Below are 19,634 nucleotides of genomic sequence, written 5' to 3' on the forward strand. Positions count from 1 at the left end.
CTTCGCAGCGTAAGTTTGTTTTAGCAGGGTGCCACGCCCACTCATACGCCCACAAACCACCCAAGACTGTGGTGCCTACAGTTTTTATGCTAGAAAAATTTGTATACCTGTAGAGTAAAAGGGTATACTAGATTCGTTGGAAAGTATGTAACAGGCAGAAGAAAGCGTTTCCGACCCCATTAAGTATATATATTCTTGATCAGGATCACTAGCCGAGCTCAAGTTTGTTACGCGAATATGCCACGCCCACAAACCGCCCAATTCTGTGGCGCCCACAATTTTACTGTTTTGGTCTCGTCAATACCTATCGATTGATTCAAACAAAATATTTCCACGCCCTCTCTAATGCCCATAACGCTTAAATCTGTCTACCGCCGGTAGGTGGCGCATTTCAATCTCGCTTTGCTGCTTGCATATCTCCATTTCCCTTTGGTCCCTTTAGTTGAGTAACGGTTATCTGATAGTCGAGGTACCCGACTATAGCGTTCTTCCTTGTTTTATCTGCACTGACCTCCTGCATGTGTTTTTGGGGGTTTCCTTCCATTTTAAACCCGTTACTCGTAGAGTAAAAGGGTATACTAGAATTCGTCGGAAAGTATTTAACAGGTAGAAGGAAGCGTTTCCGACTTCATAAAGTTATATATTCTTGAATAGGATCACTAGCCTAGTCGATCTAGCCATGTTTCTCTGACCGTCTGTCCGTATGAACGCTGTGATCTCGAAAACTATTAAAGCAACAATACTGGGATTAGGCATGCAGATTCTAGAGAATCCTGCGCAGCGCAAGTTTGTTTCCTCAGTGTTTCACGCCCACTCTAACGCCCACAAACCGCCCAAGCCTGTGGCGGCCACAATTTTCATGCTAGAAATTTTAGCTTAAATGTATTAGTTTCGTCAATACCTATAGATTGGCCAAAAAAAAATTTGCCACGCCTTCTAAAACGTCAGCCATTCCAGTAAAGTGAGTGATTTACTTTTCTTACCATTATAACTTTAGAAGTAGAAGCATAATAAACACAGTGTCTGGACATTTGTTTCTTTTATTACAAAATATTTTTGTGTATCTGAAGAAGTATATTTCTAGTTTAAGTTAATTATTTTAATTCGATTAATATTACTTTTTTATTCATATTTATAAGGTTCTTACAATAAATACGCATATATAGATATACAAATAAAGTTGCGCATGGACAAAAATGAGTACTTTTTCTAGTGAAGGGATTCGGAAAAATCCTTCGACACTACTCTGAGGAAAGATTATATACAAAAGGTAGGGAACTGGGGACTGGGGCTTAATTCCCTTCACATTACCACATCTCGACAGACGATCTTTGTTTTGGAGGAAGCCCTCTGACCGCCGTATAAGTCCGAAGATGCTGACGACGAATAGTCAATGTGACTTCCCGTCTGCGACTGTTCTTGCCTGGCCAAGAAGCTGTCGGCTATGGCTCGATCCAGACCCGTGTACTGGAAGTTGGGAGCGCCGTCGAGGACATCTGCCTCCGATTTGCGTCGCTGCCGGCGATTTGCATCCGATTTTCCCGCCCGCCTGCGCCTTCGCTGCCCGTTGATCTCAGCCGACTTGGTGCTTTTGTGAGTCCGATATGTGCCGTTAAAGCTGGCCGGATGGGCGTAGAGTACGGATCCGGGACCGGGTCGCATGTAAGGAAGTGTCATCCCACGGTATTGCAGCGGCAACAAAAGCCCGGCGCCCGGCGGCGGTGGTGGCAGGCGTGTGGGTGGCGGTGGTGCTATCTGAAATATTTCAAGATTTTATAAGTATATTATAAATATAACAAGAACTTAAATAAGTCTTGAAAAAATAAAGGTCTTTCCTAGACCATTAACCACAAACACTAAACCTATTTCCTTATTGGGCTTTATACACTTGCACCACGATTCTGATTCTTGATCAGGATCACTGGTCGAGACGATCTAACTATGTCTGCCTGTCTGTCCGTAAGAACGCTGGAATCTCAGATACTATAAAAGCTAGAAAGTTGGGGTTTGTTTCAGCGGCACATGCTGAACGCTGTGATCTCGGAAAGTATAAGATCTAGAGAGTTCGGATTTCAGATTAAGATTCCATATCTTCGTAGGTAGCGCAAGTTTATTACGCCACTCTGCCGCGCTCAAAAACTTACAAAAATTGTAATATAAACGTTGATATCTCGAAAACTATTAAAGATATTGAATTGGTACTTCAGATTTTGATTCCTTAGCTTCGTTCGATTGATTTAAAAAAATGTCACCACTCCCACTCTGAAGTTTAACCTGAAATGTATTGGTCTCGTCAATACCTATCGATTGACCTACAAAAGAGTTTGCCCACACGTGTAGGTGGCGCTTTATAATCTCGCTTTGTGGCTTTGAAAAAAAAAATTATATACCGGAGTAGAAGATATATGATCAAAAATAACAAAACTATTATTATTTTCCTATTATTTTCCCGTTCAATATCCAATCGTTTCTATAGCATATGATATAGTTTGATTTTTGTTTAATTTTTTTCGAAATTCTTACATTTTAAAAGAATGATATTTCCAAGAGTAGAAATTAATTTGTCAAAAAACAACGAAGTTATAATTTTTAGATTTTTAAAAAAATATTTTATTGATCACTCCTATGGGAGTATATAGGCTCATTCCGGTTTACTTTATACTACCTGTAAAAGAAATAATACTTTTGGGAAGATATTTAAAGATATCTGAGAGACTAGTTCGCGTAGAAACGGACAGACGGACAGGTCGACTCGACTGGTGATGCTGATACTTTATGGGGACGAAAAGGTTTCTTTCACTGCGTTGCAAATGTCTGACTGAAATCACTAGAGGGTATATACAAAATGTTTTTCATTTCAAATTTTTGTTGCGTTCTTTTTATAAATATTTACAGTTTTTACTATTTATAAAATAAAAAAAGCGGCTCTTCACTTCGATGATAAACGCCATTTTTAAAAGGGATAGGTTTACGGCGTACTTAAACAGCCCACCAAATGAACCTAGCTCAAAAAATGGCCACGTTGGAAAACCCGAAGTTGAATCTATTTCGATATGAAATATGATATAGATTTATAACACCAGTTTACAAAAAAAAATTGATGAAATACGCCTTCAAGGAAACCTTTGTTTTCCGGTAAGGTACATCAGCAAGGAAACTGACGTTATGCATTGCAACTTGCACCAAATTCTTACGTTTACCAACACTGAAAATTTAAAATAATGTTAAACGGCCTCTGCACCCGAATACTAAACTTGGGTATATACATTTAAAAATCTGTAAAAAATCGATTTACCAACGGATTGTCGTGATCAATGGCGCATATTCTCCGTTAAGGTTCAGCCTTCAAGAAAACAACATAAAACAAATTTTTTTCAACTTTTTCAACTTTGACGAATTGTAGCTTAAAAACTAATGAATGGATCTCAATGATGTATACAAGAAAGTAAAAGGGCATTCTATTACCTGTAAAATGAGTCTTTGATGACCGAATTCGGTTAATCAGAACTCGAGTTAGAAAAGAAAAAGTGCGAAAACCGTTTTTTACACTTTAAAAAAAATTGGTACCATAGAAAAAATTTTAAGTGCCCTTTTCTTAATCAGAGAGATGTACCTTACCGGAAAACAAAGGTTTCCTTGAAGGCGTATTTCATCAATTTTTTTTGTAAACTGGTGTAATGGAATCATTTTTCAAAGCTGTAGGAGACACCGTTTTGCCAAACGTGGTTTTAAGAAAAACGTATTTAAAGATTTTTTGCTCCATATATCTCGAGAACTACTTTAAATATTTAAATAATAAGTTAAAAAAAAACAAATCCAGATTCGACGTTTTCATCGCGCTGGACCCCCCTGAAAATTTGAAAAATACGAATCGGGCTCACCCCACTGCCAGCAGTCGAGGGAATCAGCATTATCTGCCGCGATGGTGGCGTCAATTTGCGAACTGAGGGCGGCGGTAGAGTTCCCATTTTGGTGGCATACATCCACATGGCAGCCAGTTTCTCGCTGTTCACCTACAACAAATCTCATTTAGAGCAAAGTCCGTACTTTTGGTTTAACTGAAATTTGGTCTCACCTTCTCAGTGCCGTTTAAAGACATCGCCTTAATATACTGATCCACCTTTTGTTGGTCCAAAGCAATTCCCAAAGAATTCGACTTGACAATGACGTCACGCAGCTCGCTGTGCTTCGCTGTGCTTCTGCAATAAATTAAAAAAAAAATCTTGTATTTTAATTATTTGTATGTACGTTAAACATTAACAGGTAGATGGGAACATCTCCGATCCTAGAAGAAGAATATATATTCTTGATCAGAATACTTAGCAAGGGTGATCTAGCAATGTCCGTCTGTCCGTCCATCTGTCTGAATGAACGTCGAGACTTAAATAGGATACAATAATAGCTGGAAAGTTGAGATATTACATGCAGATCCTTCACAGAAAATAACATCAATCAGGATCGATTTGATATTCACATGGTAAATTTGATTTGACAGTTATCAAATCGAACAAGAAAGCAAGCAAACTTCGGCATGTACATTGTACAGCTTTCATGTTTTTAGATAATTAAAAAGTAATCACAGAATTATAAAGACAACGTTACATTTAAATTTACTAGCATATAACGATTTTTGTATTGTATTGACAAAAATTTTTCGATTCTTTCTATGACAGCTTTTTGTCCAATTTATAACAAATTTTATTCGTGGTTCTGAAATATAAAAAAAATACTATACACCGCAATAGAAAAGAAAATGAAAGAAAATAACGAAGCTATACTTATATTTATACTATTATCCCATTAGTTATACTATCGTTCCTATGGCAGCTATATGATACAGACGTCCAAAATACAAGAATACTTTCGGGTTGTTGCGCGACAATCGTGGGTGTTTATTAAAACACTAGAAAGTTATAACTTTTTAAGCCTATCCCAACTTAAGCGCTACAGAGCGGAGCGGAGACCTAAGGAGAGTTGGAGAGGAAAAACGTAGGGCAATGCGAGCGAGCGTGATGTAGACATCTAGAGAAAATTGCCACTCGACACTGCCTCCAGAAATTAAACGACCTTTTGCTGTGAAGAGAGTACCGCTTTAAAATTGGAATACGCTTAGAAAATTCGCAATAATTCGCATTAGGCACACGGGTTTCGCCATACGAAAGTTAGTCATAGACTAATGGGAGAACAGAAATATTTACAGCGCTAAAAAAATTTTGCCCGACAATTTTACGTGCACCGATTTTCCTTTTACTGCCTTCTATTGCTTTGAAACCCGGTGTAAATGATCAATCGTGTTTCTCTTTTTTGCTTCTGTAAATGCACTGCAGGTCAGAATGGAGAGAGGGGTGATGCAAAGAGTGGCAAGCCCCCTCCCGCGCCCCTACCATTGTTTTTCAGCAATTGAATGGTTACATTAACCTAATCGGAATTAGATAATTTAAACTGGTATTGAGTTAGAGATACAGAGGGAGTTAAAAAGTACAAATTTCTAAAATTGTTCGGCCTCCGCAGTTTGGCCTGCAACTATTTAAATACACACATGCATAAATACATTTGTTGTCTGGCTCTGACGTCACTGCTTTTCTTCTTGGGAGGTTTGTGGGCGTTAGAGTGGGCGTGGAAATCTTTTTGTAGGTCAATCGATAAGCAATGTCGAGACCAATACATTTCAGTGAAATTTGTTATTCTAGCATAAAAACTCTGGGCGCCACAGTTTTGCGCGGCTTGTGGGCGTTCGAGTGTGCGTGGCACATCAGCGTAACAAACTTGCGCTGCGTAGGAAGCTAAAGAATCTAAATCTTAAATAACAACCATCTATCTATTGCAGCTTTTATAGTTTCCGAGATCACAGCGTTCATACGGACATGGCTAAATGGACTTGGCTAGTGATCCTGATCAAGAGTATATACACTTTATGGGGTCGGAAACGCCTCCTTTTTTTTACTCTACGAGTAACGGGTATAAAAACACCGATCCTATAATTTTATCAATTTATGTACTATTTTTCGTACTATTCCTGTTGGGGCTATAGGATATAGTTGTCTGATCCGGTTCGATCCGGTTAGCTACAAAAGAAAAAACGCTTTTGATAGCGTATAACTGAGAGACTAGTTCGCGTAGAAACGGACAGACGAAGGAAAGACGGACATGGCTGGATCGACTAGGCTATATATATAATATATATACTTTATGAGGTCGGAAAGGTCTTACTGCGCTGAAAACTTCTGAGTGAAACCATTATACGAGGGTTGCTATGAATATTTCTATCCTAATAATAAAAATGCGAATATTTATCATCTAAAATGGTTTAATTGTTTTTCGAACTGCTTGACAGTAAGACCATGCTACATGCATTGCGGGTGAACTTTGACAGTGACAGTGAAACTCTTAGCTGATCTGAGTACAAGGCTTAAGCCTCTAATGAATACGCCGAACAATGCCGTGGAATAACCACATATCCAATTAAGACCATATATGTAGGTCTAATCTGACTGCCGTCCACATTTTTGAAGCTTTTATTGTAGTGGTAATTTTTTGTACCAATCGCACAACTATTTTAAAAGTTAAGCCTAGTACTCAGATTGGCTAAGAGTTGCCCTGTGGTGGTATTGCTTCCTGTGGGTCAAGTCCCACAATACAGAGCGACTCTCCACAGATTGGACTAGACAAACTTCTCCCTCTGCACTGAATTCGCAGGAGTTTTTGGCATGGTTCTTGGTTTTTTCATCCATTTTTAAATTTTTGGTTCTGCACAAACACCGCGAAAGATCAAATTTCTTAGTCCTTGCGCGACGGCGTTCATCGGAATTCACTCACGAAATCTGGTAGTTTTTGGTATTTCCTTAACTTGTCGACGAAATGCGTTAGCCGCCTATTTACCTCTCTCTTTTTTTATAGTTAGCTCGCTGTTTTCGTCGATATATGTTGGGCTGAATTAAGAAATTTTAGTATATTAAGTAATTATATGTATAACCGATTATCTAAACAAAGATCCAAATATGTAATAAAATCTGCAAATATTTCTTAAAAACGTAAATATTAAATAAAAACAGTTAATAGGTAATACGAACTAGAAATATGAAAAATTTGGTATATAATTTTTTATATTTTAAAATTATTGTTTGATATTATAATAACAAACTAACAATACTGTCAACTTTACATTCTTAATATCCAATCTACAACAATGTAAATTTGATATTATAATATCAAATTCACAATAATATCAATTCAACTTTGTAATATTTTGTTTATTTAATTTGCACCAAACAAGAGGAAACGAGATCTCAGCGTTCATACGGACAGACTGACATGCCTAGATCGACTTGGCTAGTGATCCTGATCAAGAATGTATACACTTAATGGGGTCGGAAACGCTTCCTTTTACCTGTTGCATCCTTTCTGACGAATCTAGTCTACCCTTTTAGTCTAAGAGTAACGGGTACAACAAGTGAGAACGCTATAGTCGATACCTCGACTATCAGATAACTATTACCAAGCTATCCTACCTCAAAATAAATATACTTTCTAAATTTTATCTACTTTATATTTTAACATCTTACACATTTCACTCTTTTTACTTTTAACAATAAAATGTATATGTTTCCGAAATATCCTTAAAAGTTTTGTATGCCAATAATTTTTATAAATAGAATAAAAAAATTATCCACAGTTTTTAAGAAAGTTGCATAACAGTCAGTAAGGTCAAAGCAGAAATGAGAGTGCCGCCTTATGCAGTAATAGAAAAACAAAGCTAACTATGACATGAAACGCGGTGTCCCAGACATTTCTAAGACTACAACCGATATCAAAATAAGATTTTAAACTAAAGCCAGCTATAGGAGAGAGCAAGAGGCAAAAAGGAGGCTTACGCTTTTCGTCAAGCCCTTTTATTATCGCTTCAGCAATTTTTTTCCATAAGAAATACACGTGCTCTCTACAACTCGCTTCAGCTGAAAATGGAACCGCCCCACGCAAATGGATTCAGTATTTCAGTTTAATCATTCTTTTTTACGAGTTTAGGTGATGTACAAAAATCACCTATTTTCGGCATTTCGGTATTTTTTTGAGAAGAAAATGCATTTTAATTGCAATGGCGCCGTTGAATTGAAATTGTTGTTGTTGCAGGCTCAGTGACCCTTCCACCGGCTCCGAGCCCAGCAATTGATATGAACTTGAAATGATATATTGATTTGATTTGTTTTAAGAAAAGACTTGTTGCTCAAAAATTGATTATACTCAAAGAATACTATGCATAGAAGGTGTTATATATACTCAAAAGAGTCAAAACGTTTCTAACTTGTGAAAAATTCTCAAGGCGTCACTGCTGGCCCAAAATATTTTAGATAATAAATAGATAAATATGCTAATATTAATGAGATAATCATTTGGCGCTGAAAGCATTCCACTTGCAAGCGCTCAAATTATATATAGTTTTGCATCAATTTTCATTTTTTTCGGAACAACTTAATTTGGACGTCCTCTTTATTCGGATACGGTTCGCTTTTGCCAATCAGCTTTTCGCTTCAGCGATTCACTTGTGAACAAGAATCTGGTCAGAATTCCAACAGCGATTTTAGCGGCTGTGTGCAAAGGCTATTACTTAGTGTAATCACTTTTTTTTAACTAACAGGCTTACTGTGCCAATACTATTGGCTCCCTCGATAGGTATCCCGAAATAGTGGAACAAGGCTTTAACAGCAAGACTCTAACTTGGTCTGGTCAGGGCCCACAGTTTTGGTATTATTCGCCATCCGTTTTACAACTTTAGTATTTTGGAACACGGCATGCACGGTCACACTTAGAACTATCGATTTATTTTTGTTAAAAGCCAGAATTAATCCGCAAAGTTGTCGCGATTAACGTAAATCTATTCGCCTAGTGCATCCGACCGGAGACCTGACGTCGCCACCTATATAAGTCTACAGACTATACCCGATATTTAAGAAATTTGAGCAAATCAAGCAGAAGAGGCAGCAGCACAACAACATCGCAAGCTCGCCACGTCAGTGGGAGTGAGCGAGAGCGCGATAACGAAGCGAACGGGTGACAACAAGAGAGGTCGATTGAAAAAGGAAAACATGTTTAGTAACATTAAGGAGCGTTTTATATCGGCCATTGCACCGGACTTACCGCCTCTGCCAGGTGCAGGCGAGCGAAGGATTGGTGCCGGGAGCGGTCACCATCACAATTCGCCGCACCAGCGACTTCGGTTCGGTGGTTCCGGTAGTCAGCCGTTGCCGGATAAGTTCCCCTACGCCCGGCCCCCCTTTCTGCAACTTCTCACACCGGACGAACTGCGCGCCTCAGCGGACCACAATGTGCGGCCAATCATCGTGCCGCGGGACATCAACCTGCTGCCCTGGGGCACCGGATACGCCGAGTGCGTCAATTCCGGTAAATCTGAGTGGAACGAGGACCAGGGCGCCTTCTGTCGGTAAGTGGGCCAGCCCAGGGTGGTCACCACATCTTACTATCGATTTGACCACCAATTTTGATCCGTAAACTCGTTTGTTTAGGTCTCTTCAAAATCGTCTATGAGTGAGCCAGCACCATTTATCATCAAATTTAGTTTTTACAATCATTTCTTTGAGCTCATTCTTACACCATTAATGGGAAAATATGTAGTAAGAAACTAAGATAGTCGCCAATATAGTCGTAGAATCATACAATTTTCTAAAGAACAAATTTAAAGTTTTGGATTCATGTTAGATTTGTTTTATAGCTTGAACATATACATTAGTATATTTATTTTACAAAACTATTTACGTTGTCAGTACTTTTATTGTTTATTTTGTTCTCTATAGCAATCGCTTACATACAGCTGTGATCATAAGATTATTAGCGAACTCATCCTTTAACTTAAAAGTTCCTGCGGTTTTTTTACTTTTCCGATTGAAACCATTTTGCATTTTTCGGTAAATAATAATATGTATATAGAGAAGAATATAGCAAAAATTCCATTCATTTTATATTCGATTTAAAATCAAGTTACGACTGCTAATTAAAATAGTTGGCGGCACAAAAAAGTTTAAAACTTTTTTTATCAGTACCTACATATATGGGCATTTCCATGGGTCGCGAACGAACGTTCGTACGCACTTTGCAATTAAAAAAAAAAGAAAATAAAAGTTATCTAAATTTTTTTACCTATTTGATAGCATTTTGTTAGCTCTTTGCTTAGTGTAAATGATGGGATTTATTGCGCTATAATTTTCATAATATTGGCAAAAACACGCGGCCGCGAACGTACGCAAAATCGAAGTCGACTTGGGCTTAATCTAGTAAAATGCAAAAATCTGCTAATTGGGACGGAATATTCTAAAGCAATAACTTTACTTTTAAAATGGATTCATGCTTTCTATCGAGTCCATTTGTTTTTTATTTATTGAATTAAGTACCGGTCGCGAACGTACGGGTCGTATAATTTTTCCATGTTCTTTATTAACAGTTAACTTAACATTTTTTCGCCCTCTTTGGATTTTTACCTTCTTATTAGATTGCAATAAAGGGATTTGATAGAAAAAGGGCAAACAAATCATATGTTTTCCTTGCCAAATAATTAAACATATAAATGCCTTTAAAAGTAGCTAAAATTGAAAAAAAGTACATTTTTTCAGTTTTCAGGGAAATTTCTTCAACAGAACAAATAAAATATTCTATGGTTCTACTGTAATATGAAAATATGGTCATTTATTTATGAAAATACGGAAAAAATGCGATGAATATGAAGATTTTTTTGTTTCGGTCCTGGTTGTCCATTTGGCGGATATGCCCATATGTAAGTTCAATCTAAAGCCATTTCCATTTAGACACCATACACCCAACATTTTCAACCACTTACTGTATATTCAATAAGCCTTAACGACAATTAATATCAAATAGCATAGGGTTTCGAAAACTCATCGATATTTTAATGTTTCTAAATTGGTTTGAAGTTTTTATTTAGATTGCAATAGTTTTTTATTTAAAATAAGACCATTGAACGAACGGGTCATATTATTCTTTGAGTTCTGAGCCACAAAATTCCATTTTATCTTGCTAACTTTTATATATAAATTAACATTAGCTAACACAATTTGTTAAAAATGTATGTAAATATTAGATGTCCTTAAAAAAAATAGTTGATATCATAGAGCTCTCCAAGCCCGTGTGCATATCAGATGGTCGAATATGAAAATCACGCAAGCCAATACGAAAAGGTTGTATTTACTCCCACGAATGGCCAAAAAGTAATACGAATAGATAGTACCTATTAGGGCCCAGTTTTTCAAATAAACCTGGTTATAACACTGTTGGTCCAGACTTACTTCTGTTTCCTACCAAAATCAAACTTTCATCCACGAGGTGTAGGTTAATTGTAACTTCAATTATAAATTTGTGTCGCTATGTTTTGTTTGGAGGTTAAAGAACATATATTATTATTCAACATTATTAAATTAGTTGAAATGCGGACCAAATTTGACATAATTTCGAAAAATGACTGTAATATGTCATTAAGCCGAATCTTGAAAGGGATTATTGCTATATTCTACGCTATATAGTCTTATCTGACCAAAAAATGATAAATTGTTTCAATCGGAAAAGAGAACGCTATTGTGTATGCCATCGACTATCAGATACCCGAAACTCAGCTAGGAAGTCCGATGGAGATAGATATATACATACAAGTAGCAAAGCGTCTGTTCCCAAGATTGCACACTTTATTTGCTTTTAACTTTTTAATGAATTGATATCACAGGTACACAGCCAGCAGGTACAAACCATTTATTGCTTTTCATGTTAATTGAATCCTCCTGAGTCAAAGTCCCATACAAACTGGGTTTTCATTACAAAAACAAAAATACAAAAAACCGATGTCTGCTGACATTTTGAATTATGTGGCTTATATAAGTGGACTTATCTTTAAAATTTGTGCTGAAACAGACTCTCTATACATGACTATTGACATTGCTAAAAAATAGTCCCCATCTTGAACCATTACCCATGTCTTTGGAATTTGACGACAATGTTGAAAATCCTAAATTTTTTACAATTTCTCTAATGGAAAACCACCCCTAAAAAAGAAATCTTAAATGGATGTAATTTTTTATTTTTCTATTGGCCACTGTATGCTTTATTGTTATAGCAATAAAACCGTTTATTTAGTTTTAATATCAGCTCCTATATGTTGTCAAATTTAAAATATCTCATGGCAACCTATAAAATGCGAATAAACAAGAAAGTTTTCTGTGAAATATAACATTTTTAAAACAGCATAATGTCCCAAAAAACGAATAAAACATGTCAAAACCAATTTTGTTTTGTTTGCGGATTTTTTATTCCCAAGACGATTCAAATAAATATTCATTTATTTAATGCATAAAAACATACATGCTTACTCTCATTCAAAAGGTTGCCATGACAAATTTCCTATTTGACAACATATAGGAGAAGATATTAAAACAAAAAAAACCGGTTTATTGCTATAAAAAATTAAGATTAACATGTATTTTTTAGAGACGGATAAAAACATCAGAGAAATTGTGACAGTTTTGGGAGTTTTAACTTTGACGTTAAATTTCAAAGACTTGGCAATGATGGTGAATATATTTTTAGCAATGCCGTCATGTATTGAGAGTGTGTTTTAGCGAAAATATTTAAGATATGTCCATTTATGTGGGCCATATAAGCAAACATCGGTTTTTTGTATTCTTAGCTAATCCGCGGAACCTGTAGTTGATGGAAAAACGTTCGCATGGTACTTTGGCTCAGGTATGGTTCGTGGAAATTTCACAAAGTTCAATTTAAAACAATTCAATTTTTCAAAAGTATTGAGCTTGCGTGGCACACTGCTACCCGAAGTCAGCGCTAAGCAAATTCTTTCTATTAGTTTTTAGATTGCTGTGAATGGCAAGTGGTGACGATGCGCACCAGGAGAGTGTGCGAAAGTGAGTGCTATCACTGTGGAAAGTTTTGAAAATTAGAGCTGGAGTAAAGCAAAATAAATTTCAATTTTTAATTTCATTATTAAAGTGCGTGTCGAACGGTACACTTATCACCCATATCGAACTATCCATTTAAAAGTTATAAGATGTTTAAGATACAAAAAGCTAGATTTCCAATGCCCATATGTCGTTTCTACAATACTAAATCTACATGAACGTGCTATATGATGCCAAAAAGGTATTTTGAAATGCTATTTTTATTATGGCTAAATAAACCTGTTTTAAATATATAGCAAACAAAAATTTTTGTACACATACTTTGACTTTTTTCTCTAACTCTAACTATCCTATCAAGTTATTCAATAACAAAAACAGAAAGTTTTTTTTTAACCTATGAAGTGTATACATATGTATACATTAAATCGGTATCACTAGGCGAGTCGATCTAGTCTTATCCATCTGCCCGCTTCAACGCACACTGATCTCTCAGTTTTAAAGCTATCGGTATAAAACTAGACTAATAGTGTTCTTTCTAATAACTATGTCCTGTTGCTTTCACAAGAATAATCGGATAAACTAATAAAACAAAAATTATATTTTCGTTGTATTTATATGACATCTTATATTCTACTCTGGGGTATACATTTTTCTTGTATTTGAGAATCTCGATAGAACATTTTTTTTATTCGGACGACTATACCATATACGTGCAAAAGGAATAATCAATTAATAAACTTCGGCTTGCGAAGTTAGCCTTCTTTCTTGTTTGCGTAGCTATTCTTAAACCTTAGAAACCTCAAAAAATTTTGAAAATATAATACATTGGAATTTTAATAAACTCTTTTGTATTTTTCTCATCCCCAGGCAAGTACTTTCGGATCCTGAGCACAAGCACCCAGATCTTCCGTACACATACTTCGGAATTTTCGATGGACACGCCGGATATGGAGCCGCACTGGCCTCCTCGCATCAGTTCCATCACATCCTGCACGAAAAGCTAGTAGACTGCCTGGAGCTGCTCCTGCCACGGGATGTGGACATCTCCAGTGGCGGAGGGGATGGCATTCAGCTAAATCCTACATTCCCGCACCCCATTTACTTCCAGCGCCGGGTGACCAAGGACGAACTTATCATCGGTGCACTGGAAAGTGCCTTTTTCAACATGGACTCGCTGATAGCGCAGGACAATGATCGTTATCGAGATGCCGGCGGATGCACCGCCTGCGTTTCATTGTTTATTGATGGCAAGATGTATGTCGCCAATGCCGGCGACTCTAGAGCTGTGCTCTGTCAGCGCCGTGCCACTCCTGATAGGCAACAAACGGATACGCACTCTAGTATTGAACCGGATCCACTAGAAGTTAGCTGTTATCCAGTGCCGTTTTCCGCTGATCACACGCCTGAAACAGAGCGCGAACGTCTGCTGAATGTAGCCAGATTGAAGCCGCAACTTATGGGTCAACATTATGTGGCAATGGAGTACGCCAAGCGGCCGCACATCAAGGATATGGGCCAGCGCATTCTCTGCCGACAGGGCACAATGCGTGGCTGGACCTATAAGACGCTGACCAGGGAGGATCTCCGCATGCCGGTGGTAAATGGCGAGGGCAAGAGAAGCCGTTTGTTGGGCACACTGGGAGTGACGCGTGGTTTTGGTGATCACGATCTGCTGGCCATTAACACGGGTATACAGATAAAACCCTTCCTCACGCCCCATCCCGATGTGAGGCAACGGGATCTTACGCAGGTGGTTTGCATTTCGGATGAAGACAACAGGGATGGAGATTACGGCGTGCTTGTTATGGCCACCGATGGCCTATGGGATGTTTCCGAAAACGAGGGCGTTTCACGCATTGTCTTCCAGACGCTGTCCAAATATCCTACGGAGAAGCATCGCTATACGATGGTCGCCCAGGAGCTGGTGGCTCGTGCTCGTGGAAAAATCAATGACTCCGGGCATTGGCGTCTCGCAGATAGCAAGGCAGCAGCCACTGTTGATGATATCTCAGTGATTGTCATTCCGGTTAGCCAGTACTACAAGGAACACGTGGAGTGGACGCAGAACTACAAACGAGATCTCGAGCATCGACGCCGCCAAGCACAGGCCAACATGGCCCAGGAGGCGGTCACCGCCCTCAATGGCGTCATTGCCGAGGAAGCTCAGGTCGTCGAGGAGGAGGAGGAGGGTGAGGTGGTTGTGCACGAGGCAAGAACTTCCCAGAAGCAACAGCAGGTGGGGGATGCAGTCGACGAGACCCTGGTGGTAGAACTGGCCCCTTCGCTGGAACAGGTCCAGCTAAAAGACAAGGATTCTGCAGGTAGGCGCAAACTCCCGAGATAGTTCAGTGCTTAACTCAATCTTCCAACCTTTAATCTCTCAAAAAAATTACAAATTTATACCGTTTTTAAATAACTTTTGGGACAACTTTAGTTTATATACGTGTTACTCAGCGTGCATACAAACGGACAGACGGACGGACGGAAAAATGGACATGGCTAGATCGATAAGTGATCCTGATCAAGAATATATATACTTTACGGTGCCGGAAACACTTTCTTCTAACTGTTAACCAACTTCTAACTGAAAACCAAGTACCATTAATTCTATGAGCAAGGATAGTTTTTTCATCTAGTAATAAAATGTACTCTGTAAATTTAAAAGTCAACAAATTTGGCGTGTAAAAGGCAAGGCATTAAATAAATCAAGAGATTGTCGTATTCAAGAAAAACATTCAGAAATAACAAGACTCCTGTAGATATAATGTCTAAAATAATAATAAATTTTATCTAATTTTATATGTTCTAGCGTCCGACATCGGTAAGAAGGATAATGATAAGGACAAAGAGGCGTCGGAGACGCGGCAGCATCTGCAACAACAGCTTCAAAAGGGTCGCAAGGGGAAGGGCAAGCACTAGGACAAATGTCCTGCCACACAGGCCGATGTAGTTATAGCCGACAATTATTGGCACATCTATATATTTTTACACTCAACACAGAAGAGCAAATTCAACACATTAAAAGTTTCTACATAATTTGCTTATGTACAAACAAAATAGCAAGTAAACTTAATTGCAATGTACAATAATTTTCTGTAATTAAGTGTATTTATTTCGATCCAAAACAGTTAATGAATGAACAAAACGGCAGAGTAAAGGTCCGCATTTTTCAAAATATCGCAAATTATGATTCCAGTTATATAAAATTAAAAAGTATTATAAGCTACGTAAAACATAAACGGAACGATAAAGAAAAATAAATCAACAATTATTGTTAAATAGAAAACTAGGTAGATAGTTATTGGGATAATGGAAAAGATGCACGAGCGATAAGAAAGTCTTGCCTTTATGACGAGTTCTACTATGAAATACGTTTATGAGAATTCAGCGCCACTGTCAATTTAAATGTTTCTGGTACATAAAATAAACAAAACTTAAGCATTTGAGCAAAACTTTTTCGTTAATAAAAATTCCTACGTCGCTATGTGGAATATGTATCGTATATAAAGGAAGCGTTTACTCGGCGAGAAAGCCAATAGATCTAAATGAGCTTTAAGTTGACTAAGTTATTGTCTATTATCGGAGTATTCCTGAGTACAGAGACGATATACTACTAAGTGTATGTAAAGTACATCATGTTTTTTCCAGCTTTCACTTTTGAGTATGTTAATGGTGTTCGATTTGCGCAAATGTTAGTACAAAGTCGGTTTCAAGAATTTTTCTCAGAGAAAATTGTTATTTTATTAATTTATTTCTATAACGGCCTAACTTTATTGAGTAAAAGTTATCTAAGTTGCATAAAAATCGAATTAAAGTCAAATCTAAATTGACAACATTTCTTAACAGCTAAAATTCAAACACTCCTATATGGGTATTTCTTGGGAGTCGCTCATGATGTTCGCACACGTTTAAAATGGAAAAAAAGTCAAAAAAATCAGGATTTTTATTTAGATAATGGGCCTTACTTGTTCTCCAATAATGTCACTGTGAAACAGATTTGTAAGACTCCAGATACTGCTAACAGTTTATTTCTAATTTAGCTTAAAACTTTTTCGCTCACGACATTTTTTCTTACCGTTTTGGTAAGTAGATTTCCTTGCACTTAGACACAAATCGATGGTTGTTTTCCTCCTAATAGTTTAATATGTAAAAGCGGCATTGAGAATATAAATTCGTCACTTATTAACGTTCCTATTGGATAAAATAACAACAGAAGACAGGTGTAAAAAACACCAAAAAACTAAATTTTGGATTTATTTCTAGGATTTTATATTAAAATTGATCAAATTACTTATAAATTGCGTTGCTAAGGTAAGAACAGGGTTCAAAATACTATGCTATATTTGTAGTTCTTACTATTTGCAATTTCTACGTGAGTAATTTGTTTGAAGTGTGGAGCAAAGCATTTTTGAAATACTACAAGGAGCCGAAGAAATATTTTTTGGATCAGAGCATCCTATAAGTAAAAATGGCTCCCCAAGACTACGGCTATTGCTCACAGCAGTGCAGTAAATATAGTAACTATGCTATAGCATTTTTCAATGGGATATTTTTTCGAAAAAAATTTAAGTCAATCGATTTGAAGCGGAGACCGTAATCATTATGAGTTTTTTTTTTAAATTAAAAAAAAACCCAACATTTGACACAAATACCAATATTTTTGTAACGTCTTGTTTTAAGTTCAATATGATTCTTGTTTTTAAGAATTCGCGATTACTGAAGAATTGATTTATATATCAACCAACCATTTAACTCAGTGATTCACACAATCTAAAGATAAAGACGTTAATTAATCCTTCTGTAAAGAATCCGCGGTTATCAATTTTTTTATTAATTGCGGACTGAGGTTGTTAAAAAATGTTAATGATCGCGGTTTAGTTTATTGATTCTGTTTTCTGAAGAATATAACTCCCAGCTCACGCTCTCAGCGCCCAGTTTTACTATAGTAACTGATTTATTGTTCTATAGTCAGTTTTAGAAAATAGCTTGGATATTGTGTTCAAAGTGTGCTAAGAGCAGTAGCCGTAGTCATTGTATAGTAGTTTTTATACCCGTTACTCGTAGAGTATGTGTTGTTCTCATCAGTACCTATCGATTGACCCAAAAAAAAGTTTGCCACGCCCACAAACCGCCCACAAACTTCAAAAAATCGTAAATATGATCGCGGATATCTCGGAAACTATCAACGATATAGAATGGGGATTTCAGATTTAGATTCCGTAGCCTTGTATGCAGTGAAAGTTTGTTACGCGAATATGCCACGCCCACAAACCGCCCACAATGTTCATGCTAGATAAAAAATGTTAACTGAAATGTATGGGTCTCGTCAATACCTATCGATTGATCCAAAAAAAAGTTTGCCACGCCCACTCTAACGCTCATAACGCTTAAATCTGTTTACCGCCGGCAAATGGGGCATTTTAATCTCGCTTTGCTGCTAGCATATCTCCATTTCCCTTTCGTCCCAGCTAAAGGTAACGGGTATCTGATAGTCGAGGTACTCGACTATAACGTTCTTCCTTGTTACTATATAGAATGCTCTGCTCCAAATAAAACAAGGAAGATCGCTATTGTAAAGTACCTCGACTATCAGATACCTGTTACTCAGCTAAAGGGACCAAAGGGAAATGGAGATATGCAAGCAGCAAAGTGAGATTGAAATGCGCCACCTACCGGCGGTAGACAGATTTAAGCGTTATGGGCGTTAGAGTGGGTGTGGCAAATTTTTTTTTGTATCAATCGATAGCTATTGACCAGACCAATACATTTCAGCTGCAGAAACCTTCAGATGCACATGTGCTATTAAAAAATGCAACCTAACCTAGCTTTTTTCAGTACCTCTATTTAGGAGAAAAACACTTTTTTATTTTGTGTCTTTTATGTTATTGTTGCCGTTTAAGTTTGTTTTTGTCGTTTCGCTTTTCGCTTTGTATGTTATGTTATTAGACTATTTTGTCGTTTTATTAATTAATTATTTTCCCAGGAACCAATAATCACCAATTAAAAGCATGTTTTAAGCATTTAACTTTAGGAATGCGGTACTCTTGCCAAAGAACAGCAAATGTGCTAGATGTCTTAAGTAAAGACCTTACAGATAAAGGATACGAGCTGGATGTGTGTTAATTTAAAAAAAAATCCTACATATGTAAGAAGCTCGCGTTGTTTTGTCCAAACGTAAAGCGGATACAATCATCGTTTATAAATAAATAAATATTATGATTGGCTTGAGTGCAAGCAAAATATTGTTTTAAAATAACTTTGTATTATTGTTCGTTGTGTTTGCTATAACTTTTCTGGCGAGGTAGGCTTGTGGGTGGAGTTGAGCAATGACTCTCACATTTTATATTATAGATCGGCACGCCGAAGCTTTTATACTCTTGCAGGTCGTTCCTGCACTCGTACTAGTAGAGTAAAGAGTATACTAGATTTATTTAAAATGTTTAAAGTTTAACCAATTTTAAAACAAAATTTTATGTTGGCTTTTTGTTCGAAGCTCATTTTCGCACCGATGACAAAAACATACTGACACTTAAAACACAATAACCTCACTTTCAATAGATGAAATGTCATGAAATTTTTACTGGAAGTCGATAAACGATAGCAGATTCTAACGCTCCAGTTGACATATAGATGGCGCCACTAGAGGGCGCCAGATTCAAAAAGTCCTGTTTACTTTGGAACTCACCTTGTATATTCTTGATCAGGATCTTT

At 37.1% G+C, this 19,634-nt stretch overlaps 2 protein-coding genes across 3 annotated transcripts in view; one reads left to right on the top strand and one right to left on the bottom strand.

Moving 5' to 3' along the window:
- Nucleotides 1-1,068: 1,068 nt before the first annotated feature.
- Nucleotides 1,069-19,634, bottom strand: part of LOC119558095 — a 57,933-nt gene continuing 39,367 nt past the window's right edge. Inside the window, exons 4-6 of one of the 2 annotated variants that reach the window (XM_037871307.1) lie at nt 4,076-4,199; nt 3,882-4,013; nt 1,069-1,755 (exon numbers count right to left, since the gene is read on the bottom strand). In XM_037871307.1, the coding sequence (XP_037727235.1) occupies nt 1,303-1,755; nt 3,882-4,013; nt 4,076-4,199 (709 nt within the window). In that variant the 3' untranslated portion in view covers nt 1,069-1,302. The remainder of the gene's footprint in view (nt 1,756-3,881; nt 4,014-4,075; nt 4,200-19,634) is intronic. The other variant, XM_037871306.1, reaches the window with a different exon arrangement.
- On the top strand, nt 8,780-16,407 carry LOC119558094 (protein phosphatase 1H). The gene is made up of 3 exons (XM_037871305.1): nt 8,780-9,436; nt 13,791-15,244; nt 15,733-16,407. Exons 1-3 carry the CDS (start codon nt 9,081-9,083, stop codon nt 15,840-15,842), a joined length of 1,920 nt encoding a protein of 639 aa, XP_037727233.1. The 5' UTR covers nt 8,780-9,080; the 3' UTR covers nt 15,843-16,407.

The sequence above is a fragment of the Drosophila subpulchrella genome, chromosome X (assembly GCF_014743375.2).
Source record: "Drosophila subpulchrella strain 33 F10 #4 breed RU33 chromosome X, RU_Dsub_v1.1 Primary Assembly, whole genome shotgun sequence".
NCBI classification, from domain to species: Eukaryota; Metazoa; Arthropoda; class Insecta; order Diptera; family Drosophilidae; genus Drosophila; species Drosophila subpulchrella.

What these genes read in the sequence shown, in the direction of transcription:
- LOC119558094 (XM_037871305.1), top strand. Translation starts at nt 9,081, where the DNA reads ATGTTTAGTAACATTAAGGAGCGTTTTATATCGGCCATTGCACCGGAC. An exon ending in GACCAGGGCGCCTTCTGTCG is followed by an intron (nt 9,437 to 13,790) that starts GTAAGTGGGCCA and finishes TCTCATCCCCAG; the next exon opens with GCAAGTACTTTCGGATCCTG. An exon ending in AAAAGACAAGGATTCTGCAG is followed by an intron (nt 15,245 to 15,732) that starts GTAGGCGCAAAC and finishes TATATGTTCTAG; the next exon opens with CGTCCGACATCGGTAAGAAG.